This window comes from Pelodiscus sinensis, chromosome 8 (genome assembly GCF_049634645.1).
Source record: "Pelodiscus sinensis isolate JC-2024 chromosome 8, ASM4963464v1, whole genome shotgun sequence".
Lineage (NCBI taxonomy): Eukaryota > Metazoa > Chordata > Testudines > Trionychidae > Pelodiscus > Pelodiscus sinensis.
In genome coordinates, this window is record NC_134718.1 from 72,712,067 (window position 1) to 72,725,450 (window position 13,384).

The following is a 13,384-nucleotide window of genomic DNA, read 5'->3' on the forward strand; positions in this document are numbered from 1 at the left end:
CTGGAGGGGGTCAACCTTCAGGTGAGATGTAAGGCCCGGTTCCTGAGCATTCGTTCTCGCTACATATCCCATAACGCTTTCGTCAAGAGCAAGGCGTGTCAGCCCCGGTGCCCTTCCCACATTTCAGTATGGAGAATTACATTCTAGCCCATAACTCCCTCACTGTTGGCTGGATAGGGTTGTCTTCACTTCCTATCTTAAACGGGAGATTGGTCCTACCGTGTGCGATGGCTGAACAGCTAGCCTTTCATCCTAGGTGGCAGCTGTTGCTGTTCCTTGCTGTGTACTTTAACAAGTTCGTCAACAGTAGCTAAGACGTGGCCCCCTCCCCGGGGAGAGCAGTCAGTGACATTTTAATGGCTCTTTATTAGCATTTATAATGTTTCATTTAGTGCTTAGGAACGATACCGAAATGACACCAGATCCCTCAGCTCATCGATTGAGCCTGGACCAGTATAGTACGGTGTATAGGGTCCGCCATCAGCGAGAGACCTCACTGACTCCCTCCAGGGCCCACAAGTTCAGGCCGCAGGGGGAACCCGCCACCCCAGTGGTGAGGTGGCAGGGGGGATGCAGGCCTGTCCACACCACTGCGTCCTGGCCCAGGCCCCTGATGGTGGCGGCTTTGCAGCCACTAAGTCGGCAGGGATCCAGGCCGTTGCACACCAACTACGTCGAGGAGTCAGCAGGATTCCAGGCCACAACGCGCTGCCCACCCAGCCTCCATCTCCTTAGCCATCCTAGGGTCAGCTATTCCTGGGCCCCTTCCCAGTTCCCCCATGGGCCTACCAGGCTCTGGCATTGCTCCGGTGAGTCTGCTGGTGACGGAGGTTCTGGCAGAGTATCCATCGGTTCGGGGGCCAGCAGGGGTCCTGCGCCAGGGATCGGGAGTGAGCAGGGGTCCTGGCAGTCCAACCTAGTCCTCCAGCTGGGGGCAGCATAGCCGAGTCCTGCAAGGCTGGAGGCAGAGCCAAATGTCTGCCCTGGTCAGCTGCCCAGCTCTGACTGAGCTTCCAGCTCTTATACTGCTAGTCCCACCCACTGGCATTGTGTGGGTGCGGCTAGGGGTGGCTGGACCCGCCCACCAAGGGGTCTTAGAGGGCACTTCCTCTTCCGGGTCAGAGGGTGGCCATATTGCTGTCCCAAACTCATTACCTATGGGCAGCAGCACCGCGAGCTGCCTATGCATGTGCTGCCTTCTGCCAGTGTACATCAGCTCTGATTTGTAAGGATCATGAAGCCACAGTAAAGAGAGAAAAAACATATGAGGTCATCAGTTACCTCTTCCCCTGGCAGGCACCTACGTTTTCCTCACTGCATATTCAATCCAGACTAACTCCAGCCTTCCACAGGCAAAGAAGCAAACAGAACTTTGGGAATCATTAGGAAAAGAATAGAGACTAGGACAGAGAATATCATATTGCTTTGTATAAATCCATGGTCGGCCCTCACCTTGAACACTGCATGCTGTTCTGGTCACCCCATCTCACAGATATCTTGGCACTGGAAAAGGCACAGAAAAGGGTAGCAAAATTGATTAGGGGTATGGAACAGCTGCCATATGAAGAGAGATTAATCGGATGGGGACTTTTCAGGTTGGAAAAGAGATGACTTAAGGGGGATATGATGGAAGCCTCTAAAATCATGACTGGTGTGAAGAAGTAAATCAGGAAGTATAATTTACTCATCATCATATATATAGTAGCCCAATGTCTGTGAGTCTGTAATGCTGAAATGCTGGCTGTTCCCTCTGGGCAGCGGTGTTGCCTGAAATGCTGGCTGTTCCCTTTGCGCGGCCCGTGCTGCATGGGGAGCGCAGGGCCCAAACGGCTGCTTGCAGTGCTTGCTCCCCTGTGGCGGCTCGGCTGAGCGGCACAGAAGTCAGTCGAGCACCATGGCGGGAGGTGAAGGGGGGCGGGGCGGTGATGTACATGGCCAGGGGGCGGGGACTGGAGCCGCTATCACGCCGCACGTCACCGCCCCGCTCCCCTTCCTCTCCCTCCGAGGCACTTGGCTGACTTCCGCACCGCTCAGCCAGGCCGCCACGTGGGAGCAAGTGGCGCAAGTGACCGTTTGGGCTCCGCACTCCCCATGTAGCATGGGGAGTGCGGAGCCCAAACAGCTGTTTGGACTCTGCAGTCCCCCAAGTGAGAGGCAGGAGGGGGAGGAGAAGAGAAAGAGAGAGACAGAGAGAGAGGCAGGAGGAGGAGGAGGGGAGAGAGAGAGAGAGATGGAGTGAGAGACCGGAGGCTCAGGAGAGGAGACCGACATGGAGGAGAGACCTGAAAATCCTGTCTTATGACAGGCTAATTGGCTAGTAATATAAGAATCAGGGGGTCACCAAATAAAACTAATCAGCAGCAGGTTTAAAAAACAAAGGAAGTATTTCTTCACACAATGCAGAGTCAACCTGTGGAACCCCTTGCCAGAGGATGTTGCAAAGGTCAAGACTATAATAGTTTTAAAAAAAACAACCTTAGATATGTTCACAGAATGGGTCTATCAATGGCTATTAGCTAGATGGGCAGGGACGGTGTCCCTAGCCTCTGTTTGCTAGAAGCTGGGAATGGAAGACAGGAGATGTATTGCTTGATTACCTATTTTGTTTGTTTCCTCAAACACCTGGGCTGTGTCTACATTGGCGCGATCTTGTGCCAAAGCGGCCGCTTATGCGCAAAAACATGCTGCCTGTCTACACTGGCGGGAAGGTCTTGTGCAAGAACACTGACGTTCTAATGTGTGAAATCAGTGCTTCTTGCGCAAGAACTATGATGCTCCTGCTCAGGAATAAGCCTTCTTGTGCAAGAAAGCCCGATGGTTAAAATGGTCATCGGGGCTTTCTTGCGCAAGAGAGCGTCTACACTGGCACGGATGCTCTTGCGCAAAAGCACATCTCTTGCGCAAAGGTACATGTAGACGTTCTCTTGCACAAATACTTTAATGCAAGAACTCTTGCGTTAAAGAGTATTTGCGCAAGATCATGCCAATGTAGATGTAGCCCTGGCAGACAGGATACAGGGCTAGCTGGACCTTTGGTCTGACCCGGTAAGGCCGTTCTTATGCTTTTATGTTAGCAGACTGTTCTACGAGTTAATCAATTTAGCTTTTAGGAATCCCCTCCCCCGATATTTAGTCTAAATTGCCCTGAAAGCATGGGGTCTCTGTCTGAGATTGTAAGCAAGAGCATCATTTATGGTGTGATTGGAGAGGCGGGGGGGAGACTATGGACAGCTGTCCCCATTCCAGTGAAGAGCAATCAGACGGTGTGCTAACCACTTTCTGTCACTCCTGGTTAGGGACGAATTCATATCAGTGACCTGGAGATGAAAGGCCCCTTGTTTCGTTGCCAGGACTCTCAGTCAGCCAGGGACCCCCGCTCTCATGTCATACGTACTCACCTCTACCAGTATCTGACCCACCAAGGAGTTTTTTTTCACTTTCCTTGGAAAGTCATTGGTTGGGTGAGGTTGATTTTGGTCGGTGTAATCCTTCCTGTGTTACGTTATATGGAAACGTTAAGACTCCACATTGATTTAGGCCTGTCTATTGTTTTAAACAACTGGGCTGTTTCAATCACATTAGCAATGAACAGGGCATAGTTCAGAGGGATGGGAACAGCTGGCTTCACTAAATGCCTTTCTGGTAAGAACTTCCATGAGCCGGCAAGACTGTGTGGAGCTAAAAACTCCTCCCCTGGTTATGCCGCTTTGCAGTCACTCCAGAGCATTCAAAACCAGGTTAGTCTCGCAAGGAAGGAAACTAATTCAGTGCAGATGAAATGTGCCAGGCTGACTGTCCTCTCCATGAAGCAAGCGGGGAGAAGATAAAGCAGTAGAGGTGTACGCTCCCCTCACACTGCCCCCTCTCCCAAAGCCTCAGCCCTGTCCTGGAAGGAAATTCAGCCTCCATGACCAATTCACTTCATCTCTCTGCTGTCAGCACAGTTACAGCAGTGGTTTATCTTGAAGTGGACACATCCCCACTGAGAGGCAGCAGGCATTACTGTACTGAGCACAGGGCTGGGAGGCAGAGACGCCTTAGCTCTGGTCCCAGCAACCCCCTCTCTTGCCTTGGCCAAGTCATAACTCTTTTCTCCCCACCTGTAAAATGGGGATAGTTCTCTACCTGCTGGGGTGTAGGCAGGGGCAGTTAATGTTCGCGCAACCCTTTAAAGAAATGTCTGTGTAAATGGTAAGAATTACTCTTGGGTACTGGGTTCAATTCAGTTTTACATAGACTATTAATTACACCTTCAGCGTCTTCCAGATAAAGTAGCTCCTTTACCTGCTTCCTTTGTAGATCTACGTCATTGACAGTGCAGATAGAAAGAGGTTTGAAGAAACTGGTCAGGTAAGTAACTTATGTCCCACTCTCTCTGCAGTAACGTTAATTAATGCCTCTTGCATATGTAAGTCAGGAAGGTACTTTTGTTGTTTGGGTGGGAAAATTAGCATTTCAAGTGGGGCTTTCCTTTCATCATCAGTACACATTATTAATTTGATGAAGCGGCTACCCTGGGTATCCTCTACCAGAACAAATGGAACCACATTGAAAGGCTAAACCTTTTGAGGTCCTTCTGAATCTTGCCAAAACAAGACCGCAAAGAATCAATTTCTTAGGAACATTTAAAAAGCTTTAGAACTCAATTCTGTTTTATCCTGGTTTTCAAAACAAGCAAGCAATTTGCTTTTTTGGCCTAGAATCTGATCTGTGATGCAACTCGTTCTTGCACTGCAGTGTAAGATCTCAATCTCTCTTCCTCCTTCAAACAAGGGTAGTCTCTAGTGGTTTAGATTTGCTAAATTCCACACCCTTTCAGTTCTTGGCTTCTCTGCCAAGACTGCCATATCGGGTGCCAGGTAGTGCCAGCTTTGTTGGGCTTGTCACATGGTCACTTGTCGGTTAAGAAGTGACACGAAGCTGCCCTCATTTCATACCATCAGACGTTAAAGTCTTTTGATCCCTGTGGATCTGCAGGGGATTTAGGCTGTGACACAGAGGTAAAAACCTTCGTTCCCACCCTCTTAAGTCATCCACTCCCCAGTGTTTTACAAAATACTCTGCAACATGTCATGCAAGTGAAATGAAACTCTGGACAATAAAACCTATCATCCAGCCTGGCTTTCAGCATTCCTTAAGTTGGTAAACATAGCTTCCATGTGGGGGGGCGATTTTTGTTTCTGAATTCTCTGTTATGAGTTACAGTTCATAAAACTTGGAACAAAAATCCAAACTTGTTACGAACGTCACCACAGAGATTCAAAGAGATTAGAGACAGCCACCTGATTTCAAGGGTGAGTTAGGCAGTAACTCAAAGCAGACTGCTAGAGACTGCCGATTGATCTGGTGCTTGCTGTATTTTGTATGGTCGCCAGAGTGCAGGGATTGGCAAAAAGGAGAGTTGTAGCCTCTAAGATGACTGTTAAGTCTTCAGCTCAGTTTGAAATTATGTAACCTGTAATTGAAAGAACTTGTTTCTGAACCTTGGGTACAGATGATTGTATACTCTCTTGCTTTTTTGTAATAGGATCTAAGTTTCTCTGGAACACTCACTTCTAACATTTGCCCTGGCCTAAATATAATTTTAATTACAGACATGGTCAACCTCTGGTGGTTAAATGCTTTTCCCCTCCCATTCCTCCTCCCCCTGCCACTCTCCCTTTTAAATGACCTAGGAGCTGGCTGAGCTCTTGGATGAAGAAAAGCTCAGCGGAGTCCCTGTGCTGATATTTGCTAACAAGCAAGATTTGCTTACGGCTGCCCCTGCTTCAGAGATCGCGGAGGGTCTGAACCTACACACTATCCGGGACAGAATCTGGCAGATCCAGTCTTGTTCGGCCCTCACAGGAGAAGGCGTGCAGGTGAGGTGATAAGAGAGGCACACCTTACTGAGCAGGAAGAGGCTTGTGCTCTCGTGTGGGGAGCTAGTGATCACAAACGTTCCTCAGAAAGCAAAGGATCAGAGGAAGGCCCTTATTTATTGTAGAGACACTGTCAGGTTAATCGTTTCATGAACCATTTCCCTTGCCTGCGCTGTTCCCTCAAGATTACTACAGCGCAAAACTTTCCAAGTCAAATTTACTTTGCTGCCGATGCCATTTTGCTCAGACAGCGGAGGGAGACTGGTCAGTTTCACTTTAGTGCAGCCTACAGTGCAGAAGAGCTACAGGATGGTGGGGCCTGCTTGTAATGGTAGAACTTTTATACAGTGGTAGTCAATCTGTGGAACTCCTTGCCAGAGGAGGCTGTGAAGGCTAGGACTATAACAGAGTTTAAAGAGAAGCTAGATAATTTCATGGAGGTTAGGTCCATAAAAGGCTATTAGCCAGGGGATAGAAATGGTGTCCTTGGCCTCTGTTTGTCAGAGGCTGGAGAGGGATGGCAGGAGACAAATCGCTTGATCATTGTCTTCAGTCCACCCTCTCTGAGGCACCTGGTGCTGGCCACTGTCGGCAGACAGGATACTGGGTTAAATGGACCTTTGGTCTGACCCAGTACGGCCGTTCTTATGTTCTAACCTGGCTCAAGGCTGAAATGTGTTTTTAACTTTGTCCGTGCTACTGTCCTAACCAGGTCCTACAACATGGTAATGTACTTAAGTTTAGTCAGTTTCATGGTTTTCATGCATTAGTACAGTGGTTCCCAACCTTTTCTATGCCAGGGACTGGCAAACCCCTTCACAAACTTTTGGCAGACTGGTAATATTTTATTTGCATATTCATTGCACAAATAATGAATATGCAAATATGTAAATAAAATGTAACCTGACTGCCGAGCTCCACCCACCCCTTGCTCCCCAGTGCCTAACACTTTTTGACCCCCAGCCCTAAACCCCATGCTCTTTGACTCTTTCTAACCTCTGACCCCTACAGCCCATGCAAACACCTTCTTACCCCATGACCCCACTATGCCCCCACTGAGCACTCCTTTGCCTCCAGCATTCCCCAGAGCAAGGCTGTCCGCCTAGAGATCGTGGCTGTTACTGCTGCGTAGGCAGGCCCTCTCCCTCCCCAAGCGTGTCTTGCACAGAGCCCTGCCCAGGCCACCATTACCGAGGAGGGAGAAAGGGACCTTCTCCTCCACCTCTTGCTGCTGCCTCAGCCCCAGCGCTGCAGGCAGCAAAAGCAACCGCATGGGCAGAGGGAGCAGTCATTGGCAACGCACACGCTCCCTCCTCCTTTCCAACCCCTCCCTACCCAAGCGCGGAGAGGGAGGCTGCTGGAGCTGAGCTGCCACGAACAGCCGGCTTGAGCTCCAGCAGCTGCCGCAGCCCGGCAGCCAGCAGGTCGTGGACCGGCAGTGGTCTGCAGACCAGTGGCTGGGAACCTCTGCATTAGTACAGTGCTTGATGTTTGAGTTGCAAACCCTGCAGGAGAATGTTTCCATTTCAACAAGTCTCTTCTCCTTAGAATTAAAACAAAATCTGTCTTTACAGTACCCAAAGTATAGGCCTTCTAAGAGCTTGTATTTATTTAGCCAAGTTATAAACTTGGCTGTGTTTGCAGCCAAGCTAGTGGGACATTTCAGCCCTGTAATCTTTATTCTGAAGTGGTGCTGCTACAAGCTATTATAACATTATACTATTTCAGTAGGTGACTTGGATTTCTTGCGGCTTCCTAATGAGTTTTTGCCCCACAATAGCTATTATTCAAACATGAAATACTCCCAAATAAAGAAATAAAGCAAAAAGGAGACAAGCTTATATTTCAAATGTTTATATGCACCCGTGTCACCCCCACCCCCTGCTCCCGGCCCTCTCCCACTTTGGTGCTCCTGGTCATTTCTCCAGCACATAGCTATGCCGGCCCAGCAGCTGTAAACACAATTGGGTGTGGAAGAATTTAATGCTTTCCAGTTGTCCACTGCATCTCATTGTGCCTTTAGATATGTACAGTGCACCTGTGTGTATCTTGTAAAGTCTAATACACCCCAGGACGTGGAAGGAAAGTCCATTCCTGTGTTTATATCTGAATAGCAGAGGGCAGGAGCCAAATCCTTAAGTATCTGCAGATTTAAAGATTTTGTTCACCATCGTAATCAAAATGAAATTGTCTTACTTTGACACTCCCTTCTTCTGATACTCGAAAAGGTGGCAGTTTATTACAGCAATGATTATCCAGCAGGGAGTGTGGGCAAGTCATAACCTGCCCTAGAGCTTGTAGAGTGACAAGCCAGCCCCACCAGCTCAGAGAGGAAGAAGGACCCAGTGGTTGGAGCACTTGCCTCGGATTTGGGAGTTTCTTACTTCAGCACAGACTTTATGGGTGACTTTGGCAAATCCTTTAGCCTCTCTGTGCCTCAGTTTCCCCTCTACAGTGGGAATAACAGCCCTGCCCTACCACACAGGGTGGTGTGAGGAGAAATCTACTAAAGACCATGAGATGCTCACAAGTTACGATGATGGAGGCCATGTAAGTACCTCAGATAGGTATCTAGACAAGTAGACAGCACTTCACCTTCATGGAGACCCAAATTCCATCAGACCAGGCAGCACGAGGCTCTCGCATTGGCCACTAAACTTTTTGAACAAGACAGCTTTTCTGGAAACATAACTAGAGCAGGGATTTTAGACCTCAGTTGACTCAGCCGAGGGGAGGAGTTATTTATCCTGCCTTAGCCTCGTGTCTCTCTGGGTTTGTCCCAAAACCACAGAGGCAGGCCACACCCTCAAAATGGGGGGAGAGGAAAGAAGAACTATTTAAGGAGTTGGGATTAAATGCATGAGCCTCTCTGCACCGCGCTGTCATAAAGGGAGTGATAGTGTTAGATCCCTATGCACTATTTGAGACTCTCTCTGAGAAAGTAGAGTAGTGACAGAAAAAGAAAGATACTGGAAGCCAAGGAACATCAGGTATTTAGAATGAACCCAAGAGAACAAGCTGCCTTTGCTGTCAATGAAGATTGTACAAGTGGATTTTGTACTGGAATGAGCGTGCGCAGGGACTGAGTTCCAGGGAAGGTTTGTGCGAGGGCCCCAAGGAAGAACAGTGAGGAAGGATAAAGTCGGTAACCGAAGGGGAAACAGTTTGAAGGTCATTTAATTAGTTTCGTTGATAGCGCCATGGTGTATAGAATTGGGTAGTTAAGACTGGGGATTTCAAGGTTAATGAGATTAGATTATGGTTAATGGAATGATATAAATTTAGAGAATTTAACTATTATTTGAAATAGGTTCTTTAATAAAAATGTTAATTAAGAAGGGAATGCACGTTGTCATCTTGTCCTTTCACATTCACCTTTTGGGACTTGAGAGAGGTCACAGCTGGTTCCCTGGAAAGCTATGAGTAAAGGTGACTAGGTTAGAGAGAAACCCACAGGTAAGCCCTCTGCACCTAGTCCCCACACTGCCAGCTTGTTTCCTCTTCCAAAGAGCGAGTTTCATTACCTCCTCGCCATGCTGAGCAGAACTCTGGGCACATGGTTCGTTGTGTCAGTGGGACTTCATGGCATTGTTCAAAGAAGAGGTACATCCATTACACTCTTGAGTGCATTTGAAGCAGGCCCTGGCTTTGTCTGTCATTCAGAGCTAGCAAAGGCAGAAGCGATTTGGGCTCAGTCTCACGTTCTGGCCTAAAGTCTCACCCGGTTTGCACACGAAAGCACATGTTTATATTCCATGGAGAACTTGACAACATCTAGGATGTACGGTATCCAGTAAGAGGTGGTAATTGATTCTGCTGACAAAACACCTGAAGGGCCAGAGAAGCAGGGCCTCACAACTGTGATCTGTTGGCATTTAGATGCTCTAGGAGATACATTGTGAGAACAGAGTATATAGCTGCAGCCTGTGCGTGAAAGTACCCTGCATTGTCAAACACTGGAATAAATTGCCTGAGGCGGTTGTAGAAACGCCATCTCTGGAGCTATTTAAGAGCAGGTTGGACAGACACCTGTCAGGGATGGTCTAGAGATGGTACTGGGGCCCTGCCATGAGGGCGGGGGCTGGATTCGATGACCTTTCGAGGTCCCTACCAGTTCTGGTGTTCTAGGATTCTACCCCTCCTCATCTGTGTTCCTGGATAGCTGGGGGCTGAGCTGTAGTACTGCAGCATGTTTATACTGCAGTTTGATCTATCCACACAGGCAAGGGGTACTATACAGTGGCCCCTGCCAATATAATGTGCTGCATAAATAGGCCCTGAATTTGCTTTAAAGATGATTTAGCAGACCAGTGAGCACAGGGACACTGCCATGTTTTAACCAACTTTAACTTTTCAGTGGCATTGCAGATCCCTTGGGATAACAGTAGCTATGCCAGGTGGACAAAGATAGGGATTGCAGGGGAGAAGGGACAGAGGAGCTAGGAGCAGAGAGCTTGTGGTGTTTAATATGGGAGCAAGGAGGGAACTGTGTCGGGAATGCAAGGTTACAGGAATCTCAAAAGACATTTGCATTGAGGCAAAAAATACACAGCTGCTTCACTTGGAATGGGTTCCATATGAAAAGAGATTCAAAAGACTGGGACTTTTCAGCTTAGAAAAGAGGAGCCTCAGGGGGGATATAACAGAGGTCTATAAAATCACGACTGGTGTGGAAAAAGTGAATAAGGAAAAGTTATTTACTTATTCCCATAAAATAAGAACTAGGGGTCACCAAATGAAGTTAATAGGCAGCAGGCTTAAAACAAAAGGAAGTTTTTCTTCACTCAGCACACAGTCAACCTTTGGAACTCCTTGCCAGAGGATGTGGTGAAGGCTAGAACTTTAACAGGGTTCAGAAAAGAGCTAGATAGATTCATGGAGGTTAGGTCTATCAATGGCTCTTAGCCAGGATGGTAGGAATGGTATCCCTAGCCCCTGTTGTCTAGAAATGGATGATAGGAGAGGGATCATGTGATGATTACCTTTTGTGTTCCCTTTCTCTGGGGCATCTGGCATTGGCCACTGTTGACAGACAGGACACTGTGCTAGAAAGACCTTTGGTCTGACTCAGTATGGCCGTTCTTATAACATGATGGGAGAAGCAGCAGCCTGGAAATCTTAGGTACTGGGCAGAATCTTAGCAGCGTGGACAGAGGAAAAAGTGACCTTTGAAATAAGGAGTGTGCTGAAAACATCCAAGATGGCAAATTTTGAACTCCCCTGACCTAATTGATTATGGCCAGCCCCACCTTTATGTGAAGGGATGTAGCCTCATAGCTCTTCAGACCATAGCTAGGGATCATAAGTTCGTAGTAGTTCCTGATCTCTGGTTTGATCACTGGGGAGCAGATGTCAGGAGGGAGGGAGGGACTTGTTCACTTGTATTTGAAGTCTTATTACTTTGCTCTCGTAACTAAGGATCTGATCCCAAGTGCATCTAGCTTAGCCAATCCCAGCCTGCAGCAGCTACGGCTATTCTAGTCCTGTTCCCCCCTCCAGATCTGCCAACACAGCTCACCTCTGGCCTGAAACCCCCCATGACTCTTCCACCATCTGGTCTGTCCTGAGTAGAGACTCCCAGTCATGCCACGCTGTGCCGTGCTGCAGTGTCTGTCTCCTCTGCAGTCAGAGGGGTGCCTGCAGCCTCGGTAGACGTAGCCCAGATTGCTTGATCTTGCTAGCTCCAAGTAACAACAGCAGTGAAGCCCTAGCAGCATGGGCCATACCAGTGCACCCAGATCCCTGGGTGTGTACTCTGTTCTCCAGTGACTAGCCCATGCTGCTGCTCTCAGAGCAAGCTAGTCCTATAACTGATTTAGAGAAGGGCAACAAAAATGACAGATATGGAACAGCTTCCACATGAAGAGAGATTAAAAGGAGTAGGACTGTTCAGCTTGGAAAAGAGACAACTAAGGGGATATGGCAGGTCTGTACATTCGTGTGTGGCATAGAGACAATGAATAAGGAAGTGTTTGTTATTCCTTCATGTAACACAGGAATTGGCAGGGAGGGGGGTGTCACCCCGTGAAATTTATAGGCAGCAGGTTTCAAACAAACAAACAAACCTGCACACAGTTAACCTGTGGAACTCATTGCTAGGAGCTGTGGTGAGGCCAAACCTATAACAGGGTTCAAAACAGAACTAGAAAAGTTCATGGAGGGTTGATCCATCAGTGGTGTTTAGCCAAGATGGTCAGGGATGCGAACCCATGTTCCGGGTGTCTCTAGTCTGATTGCCAGCAGCTGGGAGTGGAGGATGTGATTGCCTGTTCTGCTCATTCCCTGATGGGATTGACCACTGTCGGCAGACAGGACACTGAGCTATGGACCATTGGTCTGACCCACTCTGGCTTTTCTGATGTTGTCGGATTATAGTGCAGACAGAACCAGTCACATTCATTCTTGTAACCAAAACGCAGGATTTGAATCCAGCTGTCTAGGGCTATGTCTGCACGGCAGTGCTATTTTGGGATAGCGAAAATAGCTATCCTGTATCTTAACAGCAAGCCCGTTATTTTGAAATTCAGCGGGCTCACTATTCTGACATCCCTGTAAACCTCATTCCATGGGACGTTTCGGAATAGACGTTTCTCTGTGTAGACATCGCCAAATTACAGAATAACGTTTCAAAATTGACTCGAAATAGGCTACACAGTTTGCGTAGCTCACACTGTGCATAGCTTATTTTGAGCTACGGGTGTAGTGTAGATGCACCCTAGAAGAGAAATGCATCTTTAATAATCCTGTAGTACCACCAATTTCCCCGTCAGAGGATCCCTCCCCTGTGATTGCCATGCACAAGATACATTGCCCACATGTGGAAAGTAGCCTCATCCCTCTCATTCCATGAGATGCTTTGCAGTGCAGCTTCTCCAGCATTGTAGCCCTCATGAATATGTAACAAGGGCTCTGTGGTATGAGGGGAATTATTCAATAAGGTGCATGGATTTTTTTCCCCTTCCGTTCAATGTTTAGTATCTTTGTTTATTGATGTTCATTCCCTGTTGGTAAATGAGTAGAGACAGAAAAATCCAAAGGGTTCTAATTCCTCCTCTCTATGGCGTTACATGTAATAGCTGCTTGGGAAGGGAATACTACTAGGCCATGTCTACACCGGTGGATTCTCCCTCCTCCTTATGACACCCTTTTAGATACCTGAAAACGGCTATCATGTCCCCCTTCAGTCTTTACTTTTCTAAACTAAACAAACCCAGTTCCTTCAGCCTTCCTTCATAGGCCATGTTCTCTAGACCTTTCATCATTCTCGTTGCTCTTCTCTGAACCCTCTTTAATTTCTCCACATCTTTCTTGAAATGTGGTGCCCAGAACTGGACACAATATTCCAACTGAGGCCTAACCAGCGCAGAGTAGAGCGGAAGAATGACTTCTCGTGTCTTGCTCACAACACACCTGTTAATGCATTTCAGAATCATGTTTGCTTTTTTTGCAACAGCATCACACTGCTGACTCATATTCAGCTTGTGGTCCACTATAACCCCTAGATCCCTTTCTGACGTACTTCT

General features: G+C 47.8%; 2 protein-coding genes across 2 annotated transcripts in view; one reads left to right on the forward strand and one right to left on the reverse strand.

Moving 5' to 3' along the window:
- Window positions 1–13,384, reverse strand: part of SFXN2 (sideroflexin 2) — a 102,739-nt gene that overhangs the window by 54,991 nt on the left and 34,364 nt on the right. The gene's annotated exons all lie outside the window — the stretch shown is intronic.
- The window catches only part of ARL3 (ARF like GTPase 3), a 45,270-nt gene that overhangs the window by 26,246 nt on the left and 5,640 nt on the right, over window positions 1–13,384 (forward strand). Inside the window, exons 4-5 of the mRNA XM_075935572.1 lie at window positions 4,300–4,350; window positions 5,676–5,861. Of these exons, the coding sequence (XP_075791687.1) occupies window positions 4,300–4,350; window positions 5,676–5,861 (237 nt within the window). The remainder of the gene's footprint in view (window positions 1–4,299; window positions 4,351–5,675; window positions 5,862–13,384) is intronic.